This window comes from Typha angustifolia, chromosome 9 (assembly GCF_048772165.1).
Source record: "Typha angustifolia cultivar Huaian chromosome 9, ASM4877216v1, whole genome shotgun sequence".
In the NCBI taxonomy this organism is placed as follows: domain Eukaryota; kingdom Viridiplantae; phylum Streptophyta; class Magnoliopsida; order Poales; family Typhaceae; genus Typha; species Typha angustifolia.
This window is the reverse complement of record NC_133247.1, coordinates 3,609,403-3,622,595: the sequence shown is the minus strand read 5'-3', so window position 1 is coordinate 3,622,595 and position 13,193 is coordinate 3,609,403. Positions and strand designations below refer to the sequence as shown.

The 13,193-nt window shown below is 41.7% G+C and overlaps 3 protein-coding genes and 1 pseudogene across 3 annotated transcripts; all 4 read right to left on the bottom strand.

Annotated features, from left to right (window-relative positions):
• Positions 1 to 136: 136 nt before the first annotated feature.
• LOC140766587 (epoxide hydrolase 1-like) lies at positions 137 to 2,237 on the bottom strand. The gene is made up of 5 exons (XM_073106009.1): positions 2,134 to 2,237; positions 1,840 to 2,057; positions 1,011 to 1,172; positions 693 to 928; positions 137 to 609 (listed from the first exon to the last, which is right to left on the bottom strand). The coding sequence occupies exons 1-5, from the start codon at positions 2,204 to 2,206 to the stop codon at positions 354 to 356; spliced, it is 945 nt and encodes a 314-aa protein (XP_072962110.1). The 5' UTR covers positions 2,207 to 2,237; the 3' UTR covers positions 137 to 353.
• A 416-nt stretch (positions 2,238 to 2,653) lies between these two features.
• Positions 2,654 to 4,794, bottom strand: LOC140766584 (probable polyol transporter 4). Its single transcript, XM_073106005.1, has 2 exons — positions 4,572 to 4,794; positions 2,654 to 4,231 (listed from the first exon to the last, which is right to left on the bottom strand). The coding sequence occupies exons 1-2, from the start codon at positions 4,792 to 4,794 to the stop codon at positions 2,853 to 2,855; spliced, it is 1,602 nt and encodes a 533-aa protein (XP_072962106.1). The 3' UTR covers positions 2,654 to 2,852.
• A 613-nt stretch (positions 4,795 to 5,407) lies between these two features.
• On the bottom strand, positions 5,408 to 7,273 carry LOC140766825 (probable polyol transporter 4; annotated as a pseudogene).
• Positions 7,274 to 8,203: 930 nt separating this feature from the next.
• Positions 8,204 to 12,040, bottom strand: LOC140766581 (protein STABILIZED1). Its single transcript, XM_073106003.1, has 2 exons — positions 8,896 to 12,040; positions 8,204 to 8,344 (listed from the first exon to the last, which is right to left on the bottom strand). Exon 1 carries the CDS (start codon positions 12,019 to 12,021, stop codon positions 8,932 to 8,934), a length of 3,090 nt encoding a protein of 1,029 aa, XP_072962104.1. The 5' UTR covers positions 12,022 to 12,040; the 3' UTR covers positions 8,204 to 8,344; positions 8,896 to 8,931.
• Positions 12,041 to 13,193: the final 1,153 nt, after the last annotated feature.

Here is a 13,193-nt window from a genome sequence, read left to right as displayed (position 1 = left end):
ATTAGTCTCAAACATCCAGACATTATTACTTCTGTATCAAGTTTTAGACCATTTCTCCCCTGTAATACTACTTATAAATAGCTTCTTTGAACTTGGATTCAGATGTTTTAAGACCATGGAACAGGAGCAATCAACATTTGAAGGAAAGATGTGCATAATTGCAGCTCTTAGTTTTCTCCAATAAACAAACTCAGGAAACATTATGGCCAATGTTTTTCCTTTCTTCAATCACAGAAAGATGGCTTTCAATATATATCTCAAGTATCTAATAAAGTGCATTGCTTAATACCTCTTTCTCAATCAACTGCATATGAGAGGTTTCATTCACCACAAACAACACTCAAGTCCTTATCCTATGCTACTACAGAGTGGTTCTTCAGAAAGGTGAGAATAAACTGGTTCACCTGATCAGGGGACTGCTCCTGAACAAAATGAGATCCTTCTGGCATGTAGATGATCTCAAGATCAGGGACAAATTTCTTCACCATTCCACTCCTTATATAGTCCTCCATGCCAGGAATCTTGAAGACATAATCTTTTTCTCCCATGATCAGCAGTGCAGGAACTCCAACTTTTGGATCAGCTATGTTTTGAAAGTTCGGCAATACCCTATCCAAGAACACACGTAACCAGATTGACTCAGAAGGTTGATGAGAACTAACAGGGTACTTATTCAAGCTCTTACAAATTACCTATATGGCATCTGTAGTGGATATCGGAACCCAGATTTCTCATAAAGAGCTGCATAAACAGCAAGATCCTCATCAGTGAACCACTCAGGCAAAGGTGTCGATGAATCAGCTAGGTCCATGATCTCCTGACCCTCCTCAGCTATTGGAATTTCACTTCTAGAGAAGAGAACATAGATGGTGCGCACGACTCTCTTGACGTCGAACCTGCCAAAGTCAGCCTCTGCTCTCCCTGGCTCCTATGGAAGAACAAAAGATCATAGTAGACAATTGGATGCCAAAAATATGTAGAAGTTCTGTTGCATCTGAATCAAGTATTACCTGCCACCTCGATATGTAGAACCCTTCTGGTAGTGACCCAAAGGAGAAGGAAGTCGGAGAGAAAGGTATACCCAAAGTTATGACACCACACACACGATCTGGGTGACAGATAGCAAATCCATATGCTGGCATGGCTCCAAAATCTTTTCCTACTAAGAAGGCCTTTCAACCAAGTGAAATGATCAATAAAGAAGATGTCATCAGCTAGTAATCAAAGAATTTTGTATAGAAATATTGGTTAAAATTGCAAAAAGTTGCTCTTCTGGAGGCTGATAAAGATAGAATTGAAATGACCATCATTGGTCTTATTTATGTTGAATTTGCTGAATGCAATCAAGTTCTTAAAATAAAAGGTCAAATAGCTTATGAGAGATGAAACTAAAATGCAACTGAAATGAATTCTATTCCACCTTGTTCTTTGAGATGGAATAGAATCAATATTGATCATAATTCTTTTCTCAAGTGGTTGATTTAAGCTTTTGGTCAGTTATGAAACATGAAAGTAGGCAAAGTTTCAGCTTTTGGCGGATACTTAAATGTTAGAATTCATGAATAAAGCTAATAAAATCTCAGAAAATTTCCGACCAAAAATCAACAAACTAGGTCGATTTTAGCAAGAAAATCAGTACCGAGTTCCACCAACCAGATGTCCAAATTGGACCCTAATGAACTTTTTAGCAGAGAAACAAGCACGAAGATGATACCAACGCCCAATGACCCAATAACCCAGTTGAGTTCTACTGCTACCATCCATTTTGTCTAAAAGACCAGTACCCGGGTTAAAAGATTTAGAATACAGGTAAAAACGAAGGCAGTAAAAAAATGACACCTTTGATATCGAAAGAGCATCAAGAATGCCAAGGAGATCAGCAACAAGATCCTCCCCAGATGCCTTCTCCGGTTCCGGCGGCTGGTCGGAGAGGCCGTAGCCTCGGAAATCGGGGGCGACTGCTCGGAATCCAGCTCCGGCGACGGCAATCATTTGATGCCTCCATGAGTACCAAATCTCTGGAAACCCATGGAGGAACACCACAGTGCCCAATTCCCCTAAATCCACCCACACAAACAAATAAGTCTTCCGTAGTGCTGAGAAGAAAGAGCTAGGAAAAAAAAGGAGACTGACCTTTTCCGGTGTGGGTTATGTGGAGGTTGAGACCTCTGATTTGGAGGTAACTGTGTTCAATCTTCTGCTCCATTAGCTTCTCTCTTGCTCTCTGTTTCTCTCTCCTGTGGAGTTTTGGAGTAAGAAGAGATTAAATATAGATGAATTTTTTTAATTTTATTTTAAGCCATTGCAGGCCACGTGATTTCTCTTGATTGTTGATAACATTTGACCGAATGGGTAGTTAGATATTTAAAAGGTTTTAGGAAGGTAATATGTGTTTGTTTATGACCAGCAACCATCAATTAGGAAGTATTTAGATTAAACTATTGCATATTTCCATTTGCATTCTCTCGTTTTTTTTGTAATAAAACTATCAAATGACCTACTCTACTCTTAATTTTTCTTTAAAATAAGAGTAAAATTATGAATCGTATGACACTAATAAATATTTTAGAAAGAAATTTATAGCTAAGGAGGTTAGATTATTCAACAAAAGTCATGGTATAAAATTTTAATAAAATGGAAAGAATGGAAAGCTTTAATAAAATTGTAATCAGGAGCACAGGGATGCCTATCAAATTAGATTTCTTTGATGTAATAATATTAAGAAGAGAAGGACTGTTAGATTTGTCTAGTAAATAAACTCAGACAAAATTCGATATAAATTTTGACTGGAAACATCAGAGGATCTTGCATTGTAAAGTGGGGACTCCTATAACAGACCAAGTGAGTCAGTGTCATTCCTCTCTGAGCAGAAGCTGCACATCTCCAAGCTGCACTTCACCTCCTTGGTCTTCCATTCTTCTCTGAAACAGCATCTCAATCTGCTCCAAAGATTTCCCTTTGGTTTCAGGAACAAACTTGTACACAAACACCACAGAGAGAGCAGAGATAGCAGAGAAAATATAGAAGGTGCCTGCTACTGAGATCCTATGTGACACAGACAAGAAGGACATTGCAACTAGGCCACTGCTCACTCTATTCCCCACTGCTCCAAGTGCAGAAGCCTGAGCTCTTAATCTCAGAGGAAATATTTCAGATGTCAGCACCCAGCAAATCGGGCCAATTCCGATCGAAAAGAAGGCGACGTTACCGCAGACAGCCCAAATCGCCAGCCGAATTCCAACTCCTGGTGGAACCAATCCTGATCCATGTTGGTGAGTAAGTGCAATGCCAAGAAGAAACAAGCATGCAGTCATCCCAACTGTGCTAACATACAGCAGTGGCTTCCTACCAATCCTATCTATCAGCAAGATTGCAACCAGGATGAACACAGTCTTGGTAAATCCAACAGCAACAGTTGCAGCGAGGATCTTCTTATCAGATTCGATCCCTGCATCGCGAAATATCGCTGGGCTATAATAGACGGTGGCGTCGATGCCAGTGATTTGTTGAAAGCATTGGATGCCACATCCGGTGATCAGCATCCGGCACAGCGAAGGGGAAGGATTGAAGAGCTCCCTCCACACTGCCTTCTCCTCACTCTTCGCAGCATTTGCAACACCAGCAGCTTCCTTTATCTCAGACAACTTCTCTTCCGCCTCCACCTCGCTCTCATTGATCTTTAACAGCACGGAACGCGCGTCTTTGACGCGCTTCTGCATTACCAGCCACCTCGGAGATTCGGGTATAACAAACAGTGCAAAGGCAATGAAGATGGAGGGAAGAATTCCTGCACCTAGCATTATCCTCCAGTTGATATGCTCAGGAAGGCCTGAGAAAGCGTAGTTGGAGATGTAACCAAGGAGGATTCCAAGATTGATGAAGATCTCAGGGAATGATGTGAGAGATCCTCGGGCGACGGCAGGGGATATTTCCGCGATGTAGACAGGGGCGATCATGACCCCGAATCCGATACCGACACCGGCTAGTAGTCTGCCGACAATTAGTGCAAGGAAAGAAGGAGCGAAAGCCATGATAGCAGCACCAGTCTGGAAGACAATGGCAGCTAAGCCCATGGTCCATTTCCTGCCGATGGCGTCCGAGGTCCTCCCGCCGGCTAAACTACCTAAAAGAGAGACGATGCTCAAGCAGCCGACCAGTACTTCTTCTTGCACTTCGGTTATGCCAAGATCCTTCTGAATGAAGAGAATAGCTCCACTCATCACACCTATGTCTGCAGAAGAGAAGCAATTCTTCATACGACCTTGTCTATGCTTACACTTCATGATCACAGAACGTCGACCAAATAAATTTTTACCCAAAAATTAGCAAGAAAGTTACTTTCCTGAATCCTTTTGAGGGTTAGAGAAAAAGCCGTCTTTTTAATTTTATTCAGGATGATCAGTATATCAGCAACCCTCCTTATTCAGGATCATCTTCATCTATTATCACGTTTTCTTATTTTTTAGGAAAAAAGGATCAAATTTTGGGAGCCTTTTTAAAAGTACAAGAATTAATCCTTCGATATACAAACTAACTATTATTGTGACGATAAGGATGAAATAAAGCTTTACCATATCCGAGAAGGATGGAATTAAGCGAAGCAAAGACGGCGCAGGCATAGACATACTTCTTGCTATCACTCTTCCTTCCCCACCTCCACCCCGAGGCTTCTCCTTCCCCTTTCTCCGCCTCCTGCTCCTCTTCCTCGCCTTCGACCCTCCGATACTTGACTTGGCCCCCAAGCGCCGGAGATTTCGACTCGTTTCTGATAGCTTCGATATCGAACAAACCCATGTCCCGGTTTCTCTATATCGGTGATGGGGGGAGACGAGAAAGAGAGGAATTTGGCGTAGGAATAAGGAGTGGACTTCCATTTGGATCTCAAGTCTAAACTGGTAAGAAAAATAAAAAAATACGCACAAGAGGGGGATAAATTAAAGGATCGGAGTGGATTCTTATCGGAGATGCCGCCCCTGGAACTCTTTTATGCTTTCTTTAATCGGGAACGAGAGCGACGACTTCCGGCTTTGTAGGAGGAGAGGGAAAAGAGAGCGCAAACAAAGTTTGACTTGAAATGGTTTGATGTATTCAGAAACAAATCACTTGGAAGGGAAGAATCTTCATTTTCCAGGTAGTGAGCGTTTACTTTGATGTATCTGATAATACTGCGATCATTGATGCATCATCTAGGCTAAAAAAGTATTTTGAAACACCATTGTAGTCATTTTTCTTTCTCTTGTGAAAGAGTATTGGGTTACATAAGGTGGTGGATCAGACAGCACAATAGTGGATTTTCGTTGGATGGCAATGCTCCATAACTCCTCTTTGGTATCTCAATCTGCTCCAAAGTTTTCCATTTGGTTTCAGGAACGCAGATGTCCACAAGATACTACAGAGAGAGAGAGAGCTAAGACTGTAGAAAAAACACAAAGAAGATTACCGATAGGAAGGACATGGAGGACCAGGCTTGCTGCTCACTCCGCCGCCTACCTGGCCAAGTGCTGAGGGCTGAGCTCGTAATCTGAGAGGAAATATCTCAGAAGAGAGAACCCAACATATTGGTCCTATGCCCACTGAAAAAGATGCTACATTTTCCCACAGACTGCCCAAATTGCTAGTTCAATGCCAATTGCTAGAGAAATCAGTCGCAATCCATTATCCATGTTGCCGCAACGTAACAGCAATGCCCAAAACAGACAAACATACCGTCATTCCAATCGTGCTAATATATAGAAGCGGCTTTCTTCCAACTCTATTAATGAGAAATAGTGCAGCCAAGATAAACATAGTCTTGGTAAAGACAACAGCTACAGTTGCGGCAAGGATCTCCTTATCCATCTCAATCCCACATTGCTAAAATATCCTTGGGCTATAATAAACAATGGCATCAATACCAGTGCTTCTGTTGGAAGATTTGAATGCCACAGCCAGCCAACAACAGCCGACGCACTGGAGGAGAACGATTCAGGAGCTCCTTCCAAACAGAGGTTTCCTCGAACTTTTTCGCTGCATTTAAAATGCCAGCAGCTTCTTCTATCTACATCGGCCTCTCATCCTCGGCTTCCTCATTCTCGGTTATCAATAACTAAATTGACTATGCCTCCTCAACTCTCTTCTGCATCACCAGCCACCTGGGGATTCTAGGATGACAAATATCGTGAATCCAATAAAGAAAGAACGGAAGATACTCACACCGAGCAATATGCTCCAGTTCATATGCTTTGAGAGGCCTGAGAAAGCATACTTCGAGATGTAGCCAAGAAGTATCCCAAGCTTTATGCATATCTCAGGAAGGAATGTAAGAGTTTCCCCTGGCAGTGGCAGTGGCAGAGGATATCTCTACAATGCAGACTGCTGATATCATGGCACCGAAAAAGATGCAGCATTCCTAGACACAACAAACTAAATAAACTCCGAATGCTTCAAAATAACTCCGGGAGGACAAAGGGAAAAGAGACTCAAGAATAATAATGATAGATCCACCGACCACTTTGTAGGATTACTGATGTAATAATTACCAATAATTGGCTGCGTTTACAACAATAAAGAAATTGTAATTCCATCCATCTCCAGCTCGTATTTTTATATTGAGCTTAAAAGTCAACAGTAAATACTATACAACACATCTCTATATTTTTTTGTTCAAAAGCAAAACAAGATTACATTTTAAAGTAGTAGCACAGAGAATGACTAATGAGTAAGTAGCACACTGATTAGAAGATTCAGATGGTTCCTATCCGAGGTGGACCTTTAAGCTGCAGTAGTTAACACAGAACGCAATCAAGTCCTAAAAATAACCTACTTGGAAAATTTTCAGTTACCTTTATCTCAAGACATTAATTCACTTTAAATGAATGAACCATATATATAAGATCCACCAATTTGAACAGGTGGTTTCAATGTCAGGCAAAATATAGGATCAACTACGCCAGGAAGAAAGAAACAAAATGAATACTTCCCCCCTGCTTTGCTTCCCCCTCGGGGGGTTAAGGAAAGTGGAACGTTAGGAGTTTACCTCCAAATACCATATTTCACCTCATTTCATATCCTTCCACTGGACAATCATGATCTAAAGTAATGCTCCCTGTAAAAGTTTAGACACATCTGGTGACCGAACGTACACAAAGACTAGTTTAGCTTTGCATTTCCTATAACTCAACTGATTACAAAGAGAGACAGAATTCATTGTTAGTCCATTCAGAAATGAATGTATAGTTAATAACATAAAGAATCAACTTACATATTCCTCCTCTTCGGAGAACATAAATTTCATATTTATCCAAGCAACAGGAGCCACTTTTTAAATCTTTGCCACTGCAACAATCATGTATGCTCCATAAATTTCATGAGGTAGAACTAGATTGAAGAACATAATATACCAATACAACTAATTTGCACGTAATGTCCCTTTTCCTCCTCACTACATTGCTAGTAAGTAATAATCAACAAAAGGATCACAGTTATGCATTATAATCATATCTCATCTCACAAATTAAGCCATGTATTCCATGTGAGACCAACAGGCAAATAGAGAGGTTTCAGTAGTATGACAATCTATCTGTGCTGATCTCTCGGTTTCTGCAGTGATATATATTACCCCACTTTCTGAGCATTGACATTTCTAATAGCAAACCCTTGCACTCTGTTGAGCACCTTTGTCAACAAATTTGACGCTATATAATAAAAAAAGAATATACAATTAAGGACATCTGATTGTAGTTTTCCTTTTTTTTAGTTCCAGTATGCTACTTGTTGCATGACATTTGCTTCCTCACTTCAGGATTTATAATGCTTCTTCTAACTTCTAGGCACCATATCATTTTGCACTAGAACCCACCTTATAGAATTTCTTGGAGCAGGTAGAAATACAAGAGTGCTAAAAATATCAAAAGATAAATTATAGTTAGCTAAACATGAGTAACATCTTCTTATAGGCAACAGCAAAATCAAGTAGGGCAGGCAATAACTGACTTTACATGCCTTCTGCACCTAAAATTTATGCCTGACATAATAATTCAAATTGCAGACAAATTCAGCACATGGAAATACCTACTACTACAAGGGTCGATACCGACATGGCCATGGCCAACACAAGTAAATAAAAAATAAAAAAATTGAAGATAAAAGTTTCAAGGGCCTCATCTGTGAAATTGGATCTTACAGGACAGTGCCCTTTTTTTCGTTATTAGTGTATGCCAACAGTTGAGAGAAATATACATGTAAAAGAAGAACAACTCTCAAGAGATCTTATCACCTATAGCTGGTCGGTATCCTTCTAACCAGATCATTTAAATCATAACCCTTTTTGAGCCGCAACAACATCAAGTATGTCTAAAAATCAGACCTGTTCCAGTAATTAGAAAAAAAAAATTTAATCAATCTATGAAGGGCCAATAAGACATTAACTGAAAAACATACATAAGAAATGCAGAAAAATAAATACTAGAAGTGATTTTGAAAGATTGCAAATTAGTAACAACATTTTCAAAATAACTATATTTTTGGTGACCAGAAAGTGCGTGCAAAATGGAAGAACTTATATTAAAAGATCACTGACAAAACATTAACCATGATGACAATACAATGTGCGTTATCAAGCTAGTAAAATCACATATCCTAACAATACCCACTGGACAGTAGCAAACACATAATAACTTATATTGCAGAAAGTAGAAGGCCAGAACGGAAAATCTCAACATATGGATCCTAATCTATAAACACCAAATAAGCCCTACATTCACAATCACCTATAATACATTCTTACTTCGAAGCAATAACATTTCCAAGGGAAGAAAGTTCTATGGGAAACTGTAGCAATAGAACTTTAGCGGACAATTCTTATAGACAACAGAAAGTCACATAAAACATGAGGAAACATCTAACCAGAATAAGTACCAGTTCCTAGGAATAACAGCTGCAGATCAGTAATATTTAGGCCTTGATGCCATCTGCTATAGCAGAGTTCTCCTCTTTACCCAGTGCAACTACTGCTTTCTTTAGGATGGATTCAATTGGCAGATGGGAGTTTTCCACAGCTTTGGAGATTGTTTGCCATCTCTCACCATGCTTTGGCTCTGCCGCAATGCATCTTTTCAAGACATCCTTTTGAGTATCCTCATTACCATGCTGAAGTTCAAATTTATAATATAATGACCAGAAATCTCCAATATCAGGAGCAAGAGTAACTGCCCTGTTGAACCAGTTCCTTGCCTTTTCAACCTTCCTATCCAGCCAAAATAGTTTTGCCACAGCTGCAATGACATGCGGATCATGATCACACCGTTTGAGAGCATCTGCACTTTTTGTTTTGCGTTGAGGCCGTGGAACCATCTCGATAGAAGCCGCCCACAGAATCCCACTTGTTGGGCATTCCTGCAATGCTTTTGCCATTAATGCATCGGCCTCCTTTTTGTTCCCATGCCTGGACTCAGCACGAATAGCTGCAAGCCAAAGTTCTGGGTTCTGAGGATTCTTCTTTCTTGCCATAGTGAGAACAGCGCGAGCTTTGCTCAGACCGCTCATCTTCTCTTCTAAGTTAGCAAGCGAGAGCCAAAGAGGAATACAATTTGGGCAGTTCTTCAAGCCATTTTCATAAGTTACCTTCGCCTTGTCTCCTCCACCAAGCCGATCCTCCATCTGTCCAAGCATCAACCATAACTTGAAAAATGAAGGGTACAACTTCAATCCTTCCTCCAGCAACCTCCTCTCCTCGGTAGTGTTCCCTAGTTCCCTCTCAACAATAGCAGATTTCATCCACACCCTCTCAGTTCCTCCTCTCTCCCTGGCCTTGGCCAAAAGCATCCTTGCTCTTTCTGGCTCATGGTTCTCAAATTCAAGCTTAAAAGCAGCCAACCATATCTCCTCCGAATTGGGAATTGCCGCATATGCCTCCTGGAGAATCGCCCGAGCTGCAGGGACATCTCCTGCTAGCCATTTCTCCTTTGCACCCATAAGCCATAAAACCTCAGCCTGCGGCCTGTAGGTAACTGCTTTCCTTAGGAGGGCATCAAGAGATTCCCTAGTCCCATGGCTCTTCTCAAGTTGAGCAGCCTTGAGCCATATGCTCTTCTTGGTCAGGAACACACTAAGTGCATGTGCATATATAGCCCGAGCTGTCTCAATGGAACCACGCTTCTTGCACTCCTCTGCATCAGCAACCCAAGTTCGCTTCCTATCTTCTTCCTCAACCCCAACACCAATTGTGTTCTTAATTATGGCCTGGCAAGTCAGAATTGACCCAGCCCGTTCAGCGGCTTCTGCTTCCTTCATCCAACCCTCTCTATCAATATCCAATCCTTCCCTTTGCAAAGATCTTATACCTCTTTCGATCACCTTTGTAACTGATTGGGTATTGCCATTAGCCTCCTCAAGCTTTGCAGCAGTGATCCAAATTGCAGGCTCCTTTGAAAGCTTCTCCCTTGCCTTGTTGAGTACCTTCTTCGCCTGTTCGTATGTCTCCAGTCTCGCAAGAGCAAGCCACAGCTCAACATGAAGTGGGCAGCACTCCACAGCCCTATGGAGCAAGAGTCTTGCATCCTCCTCATTTGCTAGCTCGACGACAGCCTTCCACAGCCTCACTGAATCAGGAATATGTTCCAATCCTTTCCTCAATACCCTACTCTTATTCACATCACTGTTCTCCAGCTTGGCAGCCTGCATCCACAGCTTCACAGAAATGGGAATAGCCTTCACTCCTCTTGCAATCACTGCCTTTGCCTCATCCGGGCTAGCCAATCTGCAAGCTTCTAACCACACGTCCTCATTTTTAGGGCACTCCTCACACCCCTTCTGAATCAACTGCCTCGCAGCCTGGATCTTCCCAGCGACCTCCTCCAGCCTTGCAGCTGCAATCCATCCAGGTGGATGTTTCGGGTTAGTCTGCGTCACTGACTTGAGTAACAGCCTAGCCTTCTTGATATCCGAGATCTCCGCATCACTTGTGATCTTCATGCTTTTTAGATCTGTCAGATAACCCTTTGGATCCACAACCGTCAGCCCCGATACAGAATCAGATAGGCGATCCAATTTAAGCGATAGCACAGTGCCCCTCCCCTCGCCAACAGCAGTGAGATCTGTGACCGGAGTCTGTGACCACGGGGTCTCCGTTCCCCCAGCCGCTCGGCTCTTTGGATCAAGGGCTGTAACATGCTCCTGCTCCTGCCTTGCCTTCTCAAGAAGCGTGTCTGGAACTGGCACGAAGCTTTCGAACCGCTTCTTCTTGTTCCTCAAAGAATAATCCCCAATCTCCGGTATGCTCTCCCACTGATCCGGTGTCATATCTGTGAGCTTCCGCTTCAAATCAGCGAACTGCTCTGTAATCTTAGGGTTCGAAGCTCGGTACTTCTCGATTTCTTGCTTCAACCTAGCTTCCCTGCGATCCTTCCTCCGCAAGTCCATCCGTTTATCGATGCTTTCCCACACGGCGTCTGCTTCCTTGTCATCCTCATCGTACTCGGCCGACGCAAAGAGCCCGACGTCGTTGCCCTCAAACTCGTCAAACTTCTGGTTCTCATCGTAGCCCTTGTCGTCGGCTTCCTCCTCGTCCTCCTCTTCGCCAGGGCCCTTCCCACGTCCTCGGCCCGCCGGCGCTGCGGCGGGGGCACCGAGGGCGGCGGCAGAGCGGTCGGGGAGGTCGGGGGCGGCACGGGCCGGACCGATATCGGATCGAGTGGTGAACCCAGTGGCCCCACGCCCGAGACCCGCGACATAGTTGGGAGGGGGCTTGGAGTTGAGGAATTCATAGCGGACGGGGCGAGAAGGGCCGGCGGGAGCCTGCATGCCGCCGAGGAGGGGGAGATGGAGGGTCAGGGTTGACTTAGTGAGGACGGAGAGGGATGACAGGGTGATGGATTCGTCGGCACCGGAGGAGGAGAGGCGGCGAGAGGAAAGGAAGAGGCGCTGGAGGTGGACGGGGACGCCGGAGCGGGATTCGATGGCGATCTTGAGAGCTGAGAGGGAGGTGCAGGTGGGGTTGAGGTCTAGGGTTAGGGTTTTGCCGTCGAGGGTTCGTACGAACACCATGATTTCGCGGTCGATAGAGAAGAACTGAAGAAGCTTTGAGATTATATATATATTTATTAAGAAGATTTTATAGATACCGACTTTGGAGATAGGGCCCGGCCCATATTTACGTAATAGAGATTAACTAGAAGATCCATTTCCTTAAACAATTCTTTTTAAGAATATTTACATAATTATCACTGAAAAACTTTTATAATATTAGCCACTACATTTTACAAAATATTAAAATTGCCACCAAAACTATTGTGTGTTTCAAAAACATCCTTATAATTAATTTTAACATAATATTCCTAAAAAAATATTATTAATTTTAATAAAGATATATAAATAACTAAAATACCTCTAAAAAATTCTGATATTAAACACTGATAGCAATAACCAACTAAAAATAATAGTACAGTTATCTTAAAGTTTAGAGTCAATATCTATTGCAATAAATATAGCAATAATTAGGACTACAATTAAGTCAAGAAATTTAGAGAAAAAAAATGGCATATATATACACACACGTAAATGATAGGCAGAGTTGCATCCGCTAAAAAAAAAGCTTACAAGATAAATTAGATAGTGTAATTTCTTATCTCGATTTTCATAAAAGTTATGTGATTTGGTATTACCGTTATTTGTGAAAGCCTCCTATGATTCTTCATTATTTATATTGGTTTGATCATCCTTAATTCTATCAGTAAATTATATATCATATTTCTAGTATTCGATGATAAAATTATATATAACACATGCCATCACAATTTAATCGTGCACTCGATAATCGAATAGTTGCATAATGAGTTAGATCTTGATGCATTACTTCAATATATCAAAAGTTTTTTCAGAGAATTCTGAAATTAGGTATGATGGTTGTTAAAGATATCTGAAGGTCTAGCATATGTGCAATGTGTTATATAGTGTCAAAATCAATAGGCGTTTACATATCCAATAGCAAATAAGATAGTATTAACTTCCAATACATTAAGGGATCATTAAAGTATTTATATAGTGAAATATAACTAAAATATACTTGTGTCATATACCATTGGGCACACTTCATATTGAAAGTTTATTATACTTGTGGCGATACAAAACTCTTGAGATTATGGTATTGAGATTGCTTGAATATCTTCACAATAGTAGGAATAAGAGACTCATTGATTACCCCATGCTTGCATACATTT